Source organism: Podarcis liolepis (assembly GCF_965112155.1).
Source record: "Podarcis liolepis genome assembly, chromosome: 14".
Lineage (NCBI taxonomy): Eukaryota > Metazoa > Chordata > Lepidosauria > Squamata > Lacertidae > Podarcis > Podarcis liolepis.
The window spans coordinates 17207654-17224929 of NC_139569.1; the positions used below are offsets into that span (position 1 = coordinate 17207654).

The 17276-nt window shown below is 44.8% G+C and overlaps 1 protein-coding gene across 5 annotated transcripts in view; it reads right to left on the reverse strand.

Moving 5' to 3' along the window:
* The window catches only part of CRAMP1 (cramped chromatin regulator homolog 1), a 42002-nt gene that overhangs the window by 4814 nt on the left and 19912 nt on the right, over positions 1 to 17276 (reverse strand). For all 5 annotated transcript variants that reach the window (XM_083474155.1, XM_083474153.1, XM_083474157.1 and 2 more), the window contains exons 8-20: positions 16874 to 16997; positions 16122 to 16203; positions 14247 to 15524; positions 12694 to 12868; positions 11525 to 11706; positions 10489 to 10563; positions 9682 to 9763; positions 8772 to 8876; positions 7097 to 7269; positions 5809 to 5889; positions 3808 to 4042; positions 3072 to 3236; positions 1464 to 1612 (exon numbers count right to left, since the gene is read on the reverse strand). In XM_083474155.1, coding sequence (XP_083330281.1) covers positions 1464 to 1612; positions 3072 to 3236; positions 3808 to 4042; positions 5809 to 5889; positions 7097 to 7269; positions 8772 to 8876; positions 9682 to 9763; positions 10489 to 10563; positions 11525 to 11706; positions 12694 to 12868; positions 14247 to 15524; positions 16122 to 16203; positions 16874 to 16997 — 2906 coding nt within the window. The remainder of the gene's footprint in view (positions 1 to 1463; positions 1613 to 3071; positions 3237 to 3807; positions 4043 to 5808; positions 5890 to 7096; positions 7270 to 8771; positions 8877 to 9681; positions 9764 to 10488; positions 10564 to 11524; positions 11707 to 12693; positions 12869 to 14246; positions 15525 to 16121; positions 16204 to 16873; positions 16998 to 17276) is intronic.

Sequence of the window (17276 nt, forward strand, 5' to 3'; positions counted from 1 at the left end):
TGAACATAGGCCAGGTTGGGTGTACTCAGCAGGGAAAAGTAAATCCCGGATGTTGCACTGAGTACATCCAAAATCTGTGCTATGACTACACTCTGCAAATTACTCTGCCTATAATGCTCGAGTTTAGAGACTCTGGAGAGCAAGACGTACAGTGGGACATGAGAAGAATCTGCAGATTTGTGCATTTTATTATGTTCCAGCAGGGGGCGACCCACATGTTCAGGAAAAAAGGCCACCCCTAAGCTGTGGAACTCCCTCCCTGCTGTGTTTGACATATGCATTACGTAGTTTTCATACCATGTTGAAGATGCACCTCTATAACCTGGCCTTTGACACCTGAGATTTTCATTTTAGGACCCACCCCACTGCCTTGACTGTAATCTGTTTTAACTGTTTTAAATACTGTATTTTAAAATCATTGTAACAAGGTGAGTGGCAGGCAAGAAATCAAACAGATAAATAAATTATAGTACTAGGGTAGAGTTCAGGTGAGCAGCTCACAGCTTGGGAAATCCTGCTAAGTCAAAAGCTCCCCGAATGCACAAAAGAACCCACAAAGTGGAGGACTAGAACTCTTCTCCCTGAGGGAACTGTGTTTGTATGTGGGTTGGTGGTGATGCTGTGCATTGGGGAGCATTCTAAAGTTATTGATGTAATCTGCCTCAGGCCAACGGTGGCTTACAAATATCTGAAATAAATGAACATTAATTGGGAAATGACAGCAGAGCTCGTCCTAAGTCCTGCCGCTGCAGATCAGGTATAGCCAGAAGAGAAAAAGGCCATTATTTCTATGCCAAACAGTTATGAGGATTCCAAATCTAATAAACCTTGCAAATTAAAGCAAGTGGGAGGATGCCTTCCTCCACTAGAGGAGATAAAAAAAAGAATACAGAGATTACTGGAATTCTCAGTTTTGTGTTAAATACTAAATAGGAAAGGCTGAGTCACATGCCGAACCCGCACATCCATTCATCCGTTCAGTGCACTCTCCAGCAACTAAAAAGGGAAGCAACTGCAGTTTAGCAATCCTGTGTCACCACAGCCTTGGTCCTATTATTAAATGGTGGTGGTGATGGGGAAATTCCTCTCCTTAGCCATTTCCAACAGAACAAATTAGCTGGATTGCTAATTTATTGTGCAAGATCTGGAGGTTTTCCCTGAAGAAGATGGAACTTCTGTTGCAGCAGTTACTGCATTGTTCCACTATTGCACTCAAAAACAGTATTTTGCTGCTGGGAAATACCATCTCTTCCATTATGTACATAGGAGATGCTGGCTTTGCATCAGGATTTGTGGATTTTACCCTTCAAATGTTAAAATGCAATTATAGCACATGCTTTGACTGATCATCTGGAAAGGGGGAAGTCAGGAAAAAATACTTCTACACTAAGTGTCACAAGACTACTATCCCCTCTTTCAGCTGAAGGCTGGCACAGCATCACACCAATTAAGTATGGACATACCTCAGCTACATCTGCCAGGGACCGGGACACAAAAGAGTCCCGCGAGTTTCCATCCAGCAGACTCGGTCCCAATAAGGAGGTGCTGCTTGTGTTACTACTAGTAGAGGTTGGCAGCATTTTCCGTCCCTTTTCTGGGGAAAGGAAGCTTGCTGTAAAAACAAAATGATAAAGTCAGTCAGTCAGTATTTTAACTGCTAGGTTTGAGGGATGGGGGAGGTACAAAGAGCTTCCTACAAGCTATTTACCCACTTTCCAACATATAATCAAGATGTGTGTACCCGATTTAACAGGGCAAAACCCTAAAAAAATTTACTTGTTAACTGCAAGGGATGCAGAATCTTTTGGACATATACTAGCATATCAATATGCACATCATTGGTATAATATTATGCACCTCACATAATACATTACTTGATACTGTAAATAACACAATTTTTGATTAGGAAAAACCAACCAAGCAAACCTTCAAGTTTCTGGCAAGACAAGTAAATAAGTGTCAATATGCTCAGCTTTCAGAATTGGCATTTTGAGGATTCTGAGGGCTGGTTTATGGGCTGGTTGTGACTCTCTTTGTTCATTTGAAGACTGCATTTGGATAGTAGGTACAGGCACTGCTAAATATGAGATTAAACAGTAACAATCAATAATGAAATAAAAATTCATGGATGAGGGCCAATAAGCTGTATTTGAATCCTGAGAAGATGAGTGCTCTTTGCGTGGGTGGTTCTCTGGGAAAGGCAAGCCACCCATTTTGGATGGGATTGCACTCCGTTTGAAGGAGGAGGTGCATATTTTGAGGGCATTCCTGGATACATCTCCATCACTAGAGGGCCAAGTGTCCTTTGTGGCTTGGAATGCCTTTTGCCAGCTTTGTCTGTTTTGCCAACAACAGCTATTCCTGGACATGGATAGCTTGACATGGATAGTCCTTGTGTTGGTAACCTTGAAGCTGGATTACTTCAATAAGCTCCATATGGGGCTGCCCTTGGTCATGATTTGGAAGCTTCTGCTGGTGCAGAATGTGGCAGCCAGATTCCTGATGGGGGCATCTAGCCAAGAACCTGTGACATAATTGTTAAAACATATGCACTTGGCTGCTCTTCTAATACTGAGACAGGTGCAAGGTCCTTAAATTAATTTATAAAGCCCTGAACTATTTAGGTCCAGATTACCTTATCAGTGATGGCCAAACTTGGCCCTCCAGGTGTTTTGGGACTACAATTTCCATCATCCCTGACCACTGGTCCTGTTAATTAGGGATGATGGGAGTTGTAATCCCAAAACAGCTGGAGGGCCAAGTTTGGCCACCACTGGCTTAAATCCTTCTATCCCAACTCAATCACTGAGATCACCTGCAAGAGCACCATTAGTTGTTCCCCAAGTTAGTGAGGCTCATTTGACAGCAACAAGAAATTGAGTTCATGAAAATATATGTTGACGTTTTTCACTACATTTATTTAAGCTGGGTCGTCTAGAGCATGAGCTTTGGCAATGAACAAAGCTGACAACCCCTACCCTCAGGAGAAAGAAGGGGGGGGGGCAGAATTGCAAGTCCAGTAAAAAAGTCCAGATTACAACCAATGTAATCCCCTGTGCAGTACTACTCACAAAATAAGCTGCTGAGGGAAGAGTCTGTGGAATCGTTGGGGTACCACTGTGGATCATGACTAGGAGAAGCAATCCAGTTCTGCTGGGGGCTGCAGGAAGGGGATGGAAGACTTTTTGAGCCATCGCTGCCATTCAGCTTTGCTGGGGACAGAGGAACATTCTCGCCTATTAAAAGAAAGTGACCAATTCTGTATGACAAACAGTTGGAGACTGCGTCCTTAAGGAAGCGTGGGCACTGCACACAGATATGACTTCCTTCCTGACTTAATCCAAACAAATGCTTGATGTGGGCCACACAGGAGACAAGACGTCCAAATTACCCCCTCCCAACCATAGCAGAGCAGCAACAATAGTCAACACAACTCCCTACTGCAGAACTTACAAAAACTTGTCCCTTGATCTGCCTGGCTTTGAATCTAAATGGGGCAATAGTGAGAGGCCCAGTTTTAAGAGGCCTAAACAAGTGCTATTCTCCTTGACTCAGGGAGGGTTCAAAGGAAATACTTCCATGATCTACTGTCAAAATTAAGATGGAATTCTGTCAAGAACATCTGCTGAGTTAAATCCAAAGAGTTAAAAAACAGCTCTGCCAGAGACACAGAAGTATGTGTAAAAATGCACAGCCGGCTTTCAAGAGAACATTCCTCTACTAAAAATCCTGACAGAATCAGAGCTGTAACAATTTTTTTGGATGCTTAACCACTGATCAGCTATTTAGATTAGTTTCATCTCTTACCATATTGACCAGAGCTGATTGCTATTTCAATGATAGAGTCACTGATCTGAGTAGCAGGTTCTCCTTGAGACAGAACATCCTCAGGGGGTCCAGGAAGAGAGATATCCAATAAAGCGGAGACATTGGGAGGAGATAAATGGGTACCAGAAGCATCAGATGAGGGAAGCGGAGGAGTGGCGAGACCATTCTGGAGGGAGGTTTTTGGCAGTTCTGGTAGAGAAAGGACAGGTGCTCCCTGTGGCAGCAAGCAGATATAATAATATTTCTAAGTCATTATTTGTATACATTTTCTGAAATTGTTGCACTGCTACTTTGCTTTTAAAGGCATAGGAATCAATCAAACTAGGAGTTAGCAATTCTGCCTATATTTCTTTGAACACAGAAAGCTTCCTAAAATTGAAGGATAGAATTGGTCCACCTTATTTAGCACCGTCTACCTGCAGATGCCAGGGACTGAACATGGCGTCCTCTGCATGCAAAGTGTGTTGCCAACCAATGAGCTATTGGCATGGTAAACTGCCCACCTTTTTCCAATCTGGCACAGACATATTGTCACTGTAACTTCTGATTTTACAGATGGGAAAACTGATACCTATGGATCAGAAAGCCACACAAAACTGGGGTCAGGGCAACAAAAAGTGAACATTGCCAACAAAACACTCTTGATGGTGGTGGTTATGGTGGAAATCAGATCTCCCAGAACTCTTGGCTGGCTGGCTAGAAAAAGCTGAGAAAGAGACATAAGAGATGGCTGTTTGGCTGCCTTTGAATCCAATGCTGTGCTTCTGTAGGAAGCAAGTCCCTCTTGAGATGCGAATGCTGGAAATCCCACCACTGTAGGCTCAGGTTATATATGTGTGTAAATAAAACCATGCATCATAAAGACACCATAGCTTCCACTGTTCCTTATTCCAAAGGAAGCACAAATCTGGGTTAAGTGCCAAGACCCCTGGAATCTCGCACTGCTAGAGTTATTGCCAATTGCTAGTGCTGCAGCAGTCACTATGCTCATCTCTCTCTCTCTCTCTCTCACACACACACACACACACGCGCGCGAGCTCTGCATAACATGACAGATGGCCTTTGGGTATCATTGTTTACACTCTCCATCACTACCACCTTGCATGTGTATATGTATATATGCACATGTGTGTGTGTGTGTGTATGTGTACACACGTACATATGTATGTACGTACGTACATACCTACATGCAGTGAGAACACTTAAATCAGTTAACAAATATTATGTTTCTAAAGCACATTGAAAGCAGAGAGGAAATCATGTTTGGGATTAAAACAAGTGTCCCTATGGCTATCGAAGTTTTGTGCTGCCCTTCTATAACTGCCTGCAAGGATTTCCAAGTATACATAGGATGGTAGATTGGAATGAGCCATCTGCCTGGCTGTTTCATGTCCCTGTCCTCCTATAAGAGAGCAAAGGGACAGCATTCAGAAACAAAGCTTCTTATTGCGAAGTGTGGAACCAAGCAGGAGGCAGGTCAGTGGACGACAGGCTGACGTGTCTCCACTTTTTGACTGCAATAGCTTCCACAACGACAATTCATATTCAGGAAAACATTGTGATGGACTGTGTCATTGCGTACGTCATTGCTAAAGAGAAAATGGGACTGAAACTTAAGTATGCCATTACAGCTATTGCTATAAAGATTGTAAATAGTGCCACCGTGATTAACTTATGACTGGTCAAGCAATATCACTTGACTGAGTTGTACAGCATCTGTGAGTGTTTCATCTCAAAGTGTAACTTCAACTGCTGACCACTGCTTCCCAGAAACTCTGCTAAATGGACGAAAGCTTCTAACAAGGTGCCTACATACAATTCTCACGCAGTGAAAGTGTGATGGACTGTGACCTTTAATAAACATATCCCAGGAAGCTCAACTCTGGGTTTCACATAAAGCATTAATATGCAGCAGAAAAGAAAAAGGTGTTTGTCACCCTGAAGGTCAAGTAGTTGTCAATCGAAAAGCTTGTATTTTACCTGGAAGCCATCCGGGATTGCCTCCTGCTCAGAGCATGGTGGTAGGCCAAGAAATGGAACCTGACACTCGTTGCTTGAGCCCTGGAAAGTGCAACCAAGAATGACCAAATCAGACTTTCAGGGGATGGAGAATACATATTTAACAAGGGCAGGCTGTAATGTGCCTGTTCCACTGCTCTCATGGGGACTAGATTTATTCAGTTCCTGCCCCAGCAAAATCCACCTTGCCAAAGAAATCCAAATTCAGAATTTAGATTTGCTGAAACAGTTTTACGTATCATTTGTAACACACTCGCCCCATGAGGATTTTCCTGCCAGAATTTTAGAACATGCTGGGAAAATCCAAGACACTGGATGGCATGGAAGGAGGGGAATGCATGGTTTGCAGGAGGGTTGGGGAACCTTTTTGGCTCCACAGGCCAAATCTGACAGGTACACAGGCCAGCCACTTATAACCTGATGTCAGGTGCTGCTGAACAAAGGAAGCGGTTTGCAAGCTCAACTGAGCAGGATAAGTGGAGTGAAATCCTTCTCAGTTTGACTTTGTGTTCCTGTTGGGAACAGGCACGTGCAGTTAACACAGGATTTAATCCAGCCCATCAGGTGACATCACGGCCATGAGCCCTAGTCAGTATGGTCAATGGTAAGGGATGATGGGAGCTGTAGTCCAACGTCATCCAGAGTGCTACAGGTCCCCCAAAGGGGCAACATGTTGTTGACTAGGAATGTACACAATGAAGGTAACTGTGCACTGCAGAGGACCCTAAGCTACTCGACAAATATTGTCCAGTTGAAAATGCCCTCTTTCTGGGCAAGGTACTTCAGAGGGTAATGAGAGTTTAGCTGCACATTCTTGGAGGAAACTTATTATCTTGAGCCATTTCACCCTTTCCTTACCCCTAAGGTTGAGGTTTTTTGTACTTCTGTTATATTTTATTGTTTCTATACCATTTATATGTTATGTTTTGTTTCACAAAATTTTATTTTGTGTACTGCTCATGCTTTTTGTTATTGTTAATGCTGAACAGTCTAGAAAATTACAGAATAAAGCAGTAAGAGGAGGGAGTGAAATGCTGAATTTCACACTTTGAATTTAAATAAGCACCAAACTCTTTGACTGCAGGTTCAAGGGAGGGAGAAAATAATAGACAAGTCATCACAGCCATGTTGGGTGATATTGCTGGGCTTTTGGTCATGTTAGTCTATCATGCACATTGCAAGGTTCTATCCAGCAGTAGCCTAGAATCAGTTCTACAAGAATTAAACCTTAACAGAAAAGAAAACTGACCGCAACGATGGAGCCTCCATTGTGATGTGCCGCTGTTGAATCTTGCCCTGAAACCACCGTGGTCACTGCATCCGGTGACAGTGGGGATACGCCCGACAGGCCTTCAGTATCCAGAACAGGCAAAGGACTGCCAGGAATAATACCGGCACTTTGGGCTGCTAAGTCAATAGCACCTTTGAACAAAGAACAGAAAGCTAAGAGAAGTCTTCTTTCAGCAATTCACGAAATCAAACTGCTGTCTTATACATGGGCAATAGGTCTTAACAGCTTTTCTGTAGGAGTTGATATGTGCCAAAGTTATTTTTAGTAGTTCTTTCTGACACTGAATTATTAATATAGATCACCAATTCAGCGCCTTTTATCTCAAATTTTCAGTTCAACATGTAGGAGCAAAAATTTCAGTGTTCCCTTTGGTTTTCAACTTCATATATCTTGCAGGTAATTATGCCTTTGGTCCTATTAGTTCTGAGGTCTGTACTGGTATGAATTCCAGCAGCTTGAAAGGAGTGTTATTAAATTTAAAGGATACAATCTTATCCACTATCATCTAGGGAGGCATATCCTGTGAAAATGAATATGTACGTACTATATTCAATAACTATGTAGCAAGCAAGGAAAGCAACCCAGTGGTACATTGTTGTGTGTGGTTGCTCTACAAAATCTGGAGCCATCATCCACACCTCTGCCATCTAAATGCCTCCTCAAACAAAAAATCAGATGGCCCCATCTGCAATAGACATTTAAAGCAGTATTGTTCCACTTCCAATGGCTGTTCCACTTCTCCACAAAGAATCCTGGGAATGGCATTTGTTAAGGGAGTTGAGAGTTGTTAGGAGACCCCTATTCCCCTTCCAAGAGCTACAGTTCTCAAGAGTTCCCTGGAAAGATGGATTGGTTATTAAACCACTCTGTGAATTGTAGTTCTGTGAGAGGAATAGCAGTTGTGTGTATCCAACTTGGTTTTACTCAGAGTAAAAAGGTAAAGGTACCCCTGCCCGTATGGGCCAGTCTTGACAGACTCTAGGTTTGTGTGCTCATCTCACTCTAGAGGCCAGGAGCCGGCGCCGTCCGCAGACATTTCCGGGTCACGTGGCCAGTGTGACATCGCTGCTCTGGCGAGCCTGCACCAGAGCAGCACACGGAACGCCGTTTACCTTCCCGCTATAAAGCAGTCCCTATTTATCTACTTGCACTTAAGTGTGCTTTCGAACTGCTAGGTGGGCAGGAGCTGGGACCGAAAGACGGGAGCTCACCCCGCTGCGGGGATTCAAACCGCCGACCATGCGATCGGCAAGCCCTAGGCGCTGAGGATTTACCCACAGCGCCACCCGCATCCCAGAGTAGACCCATGGAAATTAATGGACCCAAGTTAGCCATTTCCATTATTTTCAATGGGTCTAATCCAAGGAGAACTAGTACTGGATACAACCCAATGACCTGACTGCTAGAAGGCTATTGTTGTGGCTCCTGCTTCTGCTAGATGAAAACATCTACATTCTAGTTGAAAATCTCAACTTGTACTTATTGAGTGCAACAGGAAATCAGAGAAGGGGAAAGAAGACAAAATTCATGGATGTAAAATGATTAAGAGTAGTCGCTTCTGTCATTATAGCTACCATAACATTCCTGCTAAACCTGCCCTCCCCGAACCACCGCCTTCCAAGGAGAAACCTACTGGACAGATGGTTGGTGGCTTGAGCTGGAAGGACCTTGGGAACAATGGGACGGGACACAGCTGCTTTCGTAAGTGAAGACTGGATCGGCCGAAAAGATCCTCTTCCTAAAAACGAAGTAAAAGCATGAATTTTTTTAAAGGTGGGAAACATTGTCATAGACAGCCAAAGAGCTACGCCCCTCCTTATGGCCAGTTCTCATTCTCTCCCCAGTGGGACATACAGAAGACAGGACCATTTACTGCAAATGGCACCTACAATAATCATAAAATTGTAGTATTGGAAGAGATCCTGAGTCATAAAGTCCAACGCCCTGCAATGCAGGAATCTCAACTGAAGCATCCATGACAAGTGGCCATCCAACTTCTGCTTAAAAACCTCCAGCAAAGGAGAGTCCACAACATGTCATGTCTACTGTCAAACCAAATCCAGCTTCCATTTCAATGTTTTTACTGACAATATTGTCCTTCTGCATGAGAGGAAGAACTCTGTGAAATTAAGTGGAACTATAGGCAAGAAATAGGAGGAACACAAGCTTACGCCCTCAAAATATTCAAGTCTTGTGAACCTCTAATCTTTACACACTTCACAGGGGTGTTAATGGTGCAGAATTTGCTGAGAAACAGGATCCACAGATTTCCATGGGGCTTACTTCCCTGCAAGTGTGCTTGCTATTCTAGGTTCCTCAGAGAGAAGGTTGCATTCACATGCAGTAGCAAGTAAAATAGTGTCCTACCTCGCAGGGCTGTTGGGGTGGTAAAACACAGGAAGGGCTGTAAAATACTCCATGGGTAGAAGGGTTCACTGGGAGGGAGGGAGGGAGGGGCTGAAACTAGTGGAAGAGTATTTCACTAGTCTTTCATAGAGTAAACTAAACACCCTGTTTGGAGTATGTACACAGTTGAAGCTCACCTGTTGCAGAAGAGTTTGATAAGATGGAGAAGGAACAGACGTGCTGGGAGGAATTTCCAGATGGCCTGGGAAGCAGCGTTCTCTGAAAAAGGCAAGACGCCTTTAAAAAGAACAACTTAGGAAATGCAGCACTGGCAACTTACCATGAATGATCCTCTGCTGGTCATGCAGGCAACATTTTAGGATCCTAGACCATGTTTCCCTCTATCTCCTAGGTTGGGGTGGGGCTAGGACAGGTATCCTGGAAAGCTCCCACATGACCACAGGGAAAAGCATCACATGGTACATTTATGATGCTTCAGGGGTGCTACCAACATTAATTTTTTCCATCACACACTAGACTCTGCCCACTTTTGCCTCTGGTCTCACTCACCACTGGCATGTAGTTTGTGCATGGCTGCCCAAAAGGGAACGGGGCTCTTGGGTAGGAAAAGGTTCCTCATTCTTGCACTAGAGGATGGTCAAAGACGCATGCCTTTACGATGTCAGAATCAAACACCAGCAATGAGCTCTGAGAAGATGCAGGTCTCTCACACTGACCCATCTGACATGATAAAGAAATGCCTTTCTCTGGTTTCCCAACATTTCCTTGCAAGTATTCACATGAGTCCCATTTGAAACACATACTGAAACAGCTAGCACTAGTTGAGAGTCTCTGGCAATGTTTGCACAATAAAAAGCAGACCATTGAATAGCAGGAAATAGTAGGAACTCTCCATGTGGATGGAGAGAAAAGGTCATATGAAAACTACTAGATGAAACTACCCGACATGCAAGAGATACATTTCAATTAGTCTTTCCTCTGACCTGTACTACCAGTGGTTTTCGCAGATGTCTGTTATGCAGTTTCCTCGGCTTTGGCAAGAAGAAATCAGATTGCATCTGAAGAGAAACAAAGGGAACTTGTAACACACATGATTTTGCTCATCAGTCATGAGCCTTGAGGCTTTGTTAGCCACCTAAAAAGTGCAGCCTAGATTGGCAGGGATACATTGTGTTAATGCAGCTTCTCTTTACTCTTGAACACCTGCTTCCCCATGGCTCTCTACCCACCCTATGCAGGTACAGTGGTGCCTCGCAAGACGACATTAATCCGTTCCGCGAGTCTCTTCGTCTTGCCGTTTTTTCGTCTTGCAAAGCACGGCTATTAGTGGCTTAGCAGCTTTAAGAAAAAGGAAACAAACTCGCAAGAACTCGCAAGACGTTTTGTCTTGCGAAGCAAGCCCATAGGGAAATTCGTCTTGCGGAACGACTCAAAAAACGGAAAACTCTTTCGTCTAGCGAGTTTTTCATCTTGCGATGCATTCGTATTGCGGGGCACCACTGTAATCTAGGGAAGGGAGGTTCAGGTTGAAGGTGCCTGAACCAAAGGCAGCAGACAGTGCAGACCCTGTTGCTGCACATGAGGCAGGGCAGAACTCTAGGGTAGTGGGGGCTCCCCACACCAGAGGCAGCTCATTGAAAGCTGAATGCTTCTGCCTGTGGAGTATGTAGGAGGACTTGAGCCTTTCAACCCCATTTATAAAGAAACAATGAAGCAAGAGAGCACCATGGAATGGGTTAGTCCCCTTCTAGGCTGAAACCCGCGTTGTGTCCCTACAACCAAGCTTTTTACCAAACACAGATCAGCCTAACTCCAGGGCCTTCCAAAACAGATTAGGAAGATAAAGCATTTCCAAAATCGAAATGCTGTAGAACAGGGTGACTTGGTTTGTGGCATGGAATAAATTCTCTCTTGATCTGCAAGTTTTGGGGGCAGCTGTATTTATTCCTTAGGAGCACCCTGATCAGATCTGCACACCTTACAGTTCAACATAAACCGTAATAAATAAAGAAAACTTACACTGATTGTATCCAAGCGCTGCCGGAAGGTTAGCTCTGCTTCTTTACTTTGCAAGAAAAGCTTCCCATGCCTGCTGTTGGGTGGGAGAGTTGTGGGAACAGCAAAGAGGCCACCATCTGCATCTGCACTCGTGGAACCTGAAGGACCAGCCACCAAGAGAGGTCCAGAGTGATTTCTCAAACCTGGTAGGGTCAATAAAAATACAAGCATTCATGGGAATTAGTCAAGTGCAATTGCCAATTAGAAATCTTTGAGGCAAAGAATTCTTCCACCAATCCACATTTGTTGTTAGGGAGGGTGAGCCAAATTAATCAGGAACTGAGTAGCCTTATCATGACGTTTCATGGAGCAAACAGCTGAGGAATCACAGAACTGCAGAGTTGGAAAGGACCGCCTGCGCAAAAACCCCACCACACTATTCCTACCTCATCTCTGAGATAAAATCAGTTGTCTTCCCTCAGAGTACAGACCTACAGCTCAATGGATACACAGGGGCTATTGGGATCCCTGTGGATCACATGCTTTTTTCCTGTTCAATAAAGCAGCACTGTATTATGAAAACCATGGGCCAGGTCACTGAGAAGAGCCCCTTTATAACTGATGATTTTAAAGTGAAATATAAATAGACTGAAGCAGTATTATATAATGAAAATCATGGGTCCTAAGCTTGGGCCTTGTTAGGCTGGTAATCTGGCCTTGGTCAAAATAGCCTCTATCTCCATCAACATCAGAAAAACAAATCAAGCAAGCACAGCTTCAAGTACAGACATTCTCAACTATATTCTGCAATTTTTCTGCAGAAAAATCCCCAGAAACTTAACAAGGTTCCTCGAAAAAAAGATCAGTAAAAGAAGAGAAACTTCCCTGAAAGACAACTTGTCCAACTTTTCCAATATTCATCTATCATGAGCAGCAGCAGCAGGGTATGGGGTCAGAATGCTTTCTATGTTTATGCAGGACAACAGCCAATCACACCTAAACCTGCACCCTGTGTGAAGTAAGCATGCAGCCTAGAACATTTCTGGAGGCCTCTGCAAACAGAGAGATTCTGTGACAGATGTGTCAGGAGTCCATGGCAGACCAATGCTTTCCTGAATGGTAGAAATGCTGAAAACTAATACTTTGTCTTAGGGTTACACAGAACCAGTTCATCTCAACAACTGACTCACCTGAGGAACTGGAGGTGATACTGGGGGGAAAGGTTTTCTTGTGAAGGGCAGGCTGATTGCGTGCACAGCCTGGACTCCGGGTGCTGACGGCAATAACCTTGCCAGGAGGGGTCAGAGCATGCTCCTCTTGAGTGGGCTTTATGGGAGATGTTGCAACAGAGTTCATTTCAGGGATCTGAAAAGAAAGAGAAAATGGTTGTATCCCAACAGCTGCATGCTGGAAGAAAGTGGGGGGAGGAGGACGTTGCCATAGATATGGGAAGTGTGTCTATGCAAGCTTTGTGTTATCACTGGGGTGGGGCAAATGTGGTCTTGCTGATGTTGTTGGATTCCAGCTCACATCAGCAAGGAGACAGCATGGCCCATGGTCAGGGATGATGGAAGCTGCAATCCAGCAACATCAAAAAGACCCACCACTCCTTTTCACTTTATCCTACCTGTAAAATTTCTGGAAATTTTGAAACCATGGTCAAGAGGGTGGGAATCTTTTTCTCTTTTTTTGGTGGGGGGAGGAGACAGAAATTGTGGGGGAAACAGAGAAACAGGCAATGATTCTTTTTCACACTCTTTACAGATTGAAAACCACTTTGTTATTTTAGGAACATAAAATGTATCATGCATAATTTGGGTTGCCATAAAATTACCACGTTTGGTATATTAGAAGTACAGGTTTTATGTAGACAGTAATTACAATTTAGATTTTTTTTTGTAAATTTTGCTGCAAATGGAGCTAATTCTGCTGCACTATAAGCAACTTAGCATCTCTTGGGGTTTGTCAGTTTATGAGGAGGAGCAGCTAAGAAACAATAAAAACATAAGCAGCCATTAACATTATAGTAGAAAAAATTATGTCTTCTGAAAATTTTATCTCCTCCAGTCTTGTGTCAAGCAAACACAAAGCACTCATTCTCATATTCTCTTTCATAGTCGTGCAGAGGACATTTCCCAGCACCCTATGGCTGCTGGAGGGCAGTGGTAGAGGTCCCTCCAATGGAGGCTGCAGCACAGTGCAATGGAACTTCCAGTCCCTCCATGTCCCCTTGCTGAGGGACTTTATTGCAGAATATGGCCTGCTAGTCCCTTTGCTGGGCACAGAGCTGGGCTCCCTTTCCCAAGCTGTTAGCTGACCAGCAGCAGAGAGATACAGTGGGGTTGGAAGGGTGGATGTGGTCTCTTCCTTCTCTAAAGCACCATGAAGGCAGTCAAAAGAGGAAACAGAACACCAGATGAGGGGCAGGCAGCCATATGAATCAGAGCTCCACAGAACTATGGGCACTACCACATTGGAAAGTACTCTAAAAACCACTCTTAATTTTTGCTATGAGGCTTAATGTCTATAAGCTACTCCCAAAAAGTAGCTGAAGAGCAGCAGTTACCCTGCTGTTCTCTATAAGGCAGAAATAAAAAACGGGAAGGTCTCTCCAGGGTGTACCCAAAGACCCCCTTATCCCTTGCCTTCTTCCTGAAGTTAACCCCTTTGTGCCTTTTTGAGGACCAAAAACTGTGCAAACTGAAAGACGGTGGTTCTTAGCACCAATGCAAATTATACTTACTGGTTTGGGGTTAACCTCAGTGGAGATAAGTTTTAAGAGGCAGTTGAGGAGTTTCTGTTTGTGACAGGTGGCTGATGGAGAAACAGATTTAGGTTCAGGCATCTGCTCCCCAGGATCCTGGGTTTCCGGCCCCAAGACAGACAGCCAATCGTACTCTAGCTGTAGCTTGTTCGGTTTGCCCATCATGAGGTAGATTTCAGCCAAGGTAAGGCTCTCAGAGGTCCGCAGGCTCCATCCCTCCTCTCTGACCTGTTGCACAAGGCGGCTTGGGTCATCCTTGAGAGACTTTGCGACCAATTGTCCCTGAGGTGGTGGCGGCGGCGGCGGTGGCGGCAGTGAGGTGCTGGGCTTCTCCTGAGAGTCCTCCATTACATCCGATAGCTCCTTAGCACACATTTCCGTTTGTGGTCCGCAGCACTGGAGGGCTTGAGATTCAGTTCTGGTTGGGCCGCAGCTGGGCAATGCCACCCCACCTCTTGCCAGCTGTGCGGGACTGAGGCTGCCAGCCTCTGTGCTCCCAGACGAGAGCCTCCCGGGAGGGGAGTGCCCTGCCAAGGCAAAATCTTTCCCATTCAGTCTATCTGTGCAAAGACACTTCTCTGGGACAATAAGGTCCTGGCAAGATTTCATGTACCGAGGAAATGGGTCAAGCAGAGAGAGCTCCTCCAAATCAGGGGGGATGCTGCCGCAGTCACAGTTTGGACTGCCAGAAGATGACCCAGTCGCCAGTGCAACGGCTGGTGCCTCCCTACCCTCAGCACAATGGGTTGTGGGAACCGGCTTTTCAAGACTCCCACTCAGATCTTGAAGCCCGGACAGTGGCTTATCAAGACTATGTGCAACACTGAGACACAGGGATGCTCCTTCGGTAAGCCCAGCCTCTGAGGAGCAGTCCTCAGCGTTTGCAGTTGCCTCAAATGTGGACTGAGTGTTTCTACTTGCTTCTGTAGTGCTCTCGACCCTGGTCCCACCCTTGCCTTCTGTTCCCCGAGGGTATTTCACCTGCCCTCTGGCTGTCCCCTGGCCGCTCTGTATGCCTAGAATTTGGGCAGGCGGCAGCAAGAGGGAGTCTTTTGTATTCTGCTTGCATCGGCCGGATTCCTGCCAATGCACTGTACAGAAAGCTTTGGAGTGTACAACCCTGGCAACCCCGGGGAGGGGTGTAAGCGTACAGTTCTCTCCTGGGAAGAGATGGAGCATCACTTTCTCTTCCGAATAGCTGCCACTTGCTTCAGGATCCCTGGAGTCTTGTAGTTGCCTTTCTGCTAGTGTTTTACGCTAAATACAGGCCATTAAGGAACACAGCAACACTTAAAAGAGGAGAGAAAGTCTCTCTACAGTCCACACATCCACAGACCCAAGTGGGAAAGGAATATTTTATAACATAGGCAGGAAACCTTTTTCAGCTAAAGGGCCACATTCCCCTTTGGATGACATTCCAGGGGCTGCATGCCAGTGCAGGGTAGGGCCAGAGGACAAAAGCAGGCATAACAAGAAATGTGTGGTACAGTAGTCTACATTCTATTCACAGAAAGCCCTGAGATTTCTCCCCAACACACATACACCAGCCCCACACCTCTCCATCCACCATCCAGGTAAGTAGGAAGCATTGTCAATGTTCAGTGATACATTCCAGCCAGACAAGAGTGCTTAGGAAGGGTGTAGAGCAGGGATGGTGAGGGGCATGACCTGGGGAAGTCTCCTACCAATAGAGGGTCTCAAGGGCCTGGGATCCTGCACCCTGTCTCATAAATACAGTAAGGGTCTAATGAAGAGTAATGGCTTTCAAGAACTTGAAGGCTAGTTATGTCGAGCGCTGTCCCCAGAACACAAAATCAAAAGGCAAAACAAATTTCTGAGCAAGAAAAAGGATACAATGCGCACCTCATGGAGAGCCCATTTCTGTTTCAGGAACTCAATGAGGCTAGATACCTTACGATGCAACTCTACGATCATCCTGGCAAGCCATGGAAGACAAAAAACACACAGAGGAGTCAGCAAATGATGTCCCACTAACAATGTAGTATAGAAGTCACAGTACAAGCTAAGTAAAGCACAGACTCCCTCTCTCTGCAGGTGGGCATGTACTCCCTAATTTCCCATTCATTGGAGCAAGGGGGAAAGAATACCAGCTGCATTCCCACCACAGCTAATGGTTAACTATGAATGTACAGATGCCCCCCACTTTTCTCCTTTCCTACTGTGAGAACATCAAACCACCATTCCTGGCTTAGTGTAATGTCCAAATTGGGGATCATGGTTTGCTTTGCTCCAAACAATCCTTGATGAGACTAGACAGGTTTTGTTCTTAGTGTTGGTGTGTCTGGAGCAAAAGTAACTATGACCCCCAGGTTCACATGCAATGCAATGCCAGGTATTGTGATAGGGGAGGAGCAAAGCAGAAGTGATCTCCACAATCACCATAAACCATTCTATGGTTTGCTGTGATGTGCAAAGGCAGACTCTATTCGCATTAATGAACAAATCACCGTATACAAAACAGTAACATGTATCCAGGAGATGGAGTCACTTGTTTGCTAGCAGTGGCTAAAGTAGTCTATAGGTTGTGCCAATGATATTGAAAATTCAGCTCTCAAGTTTTAGTTATGCACAACACACACACAAACCTGAGACGTGGATTCTGGGCCAGGCTCTGCACACGGGCCCATGCATGATTATTCCGTGGTTGCAGCTCCACGGGGACCTTCAGTGGAAGACGCACTGGCTTCTGATCCTCCTCATCACTGATGCCTGAGGGAAGAAGCAGTGAAAATTCCTGAATTATTCCCACAAATAAGAGGTGGCTATGCTATCACCTGACATTCACCAGAGAGCATAGGAAATAATCCGTAAGAGTATTCTTGGGATGAGGAGTGGGGAGATGATTTTCTAACAGAAACACTAATAATAAAAAAGGGTTTTAGTCGTACATTAACTAAAACTGAATAATTAGTCAGAGAAAACCTTTGACCCTTTCATCCATGACTCAAGAAATGTTTCTGCCATGACACCAAGCAGTGCATCAATACA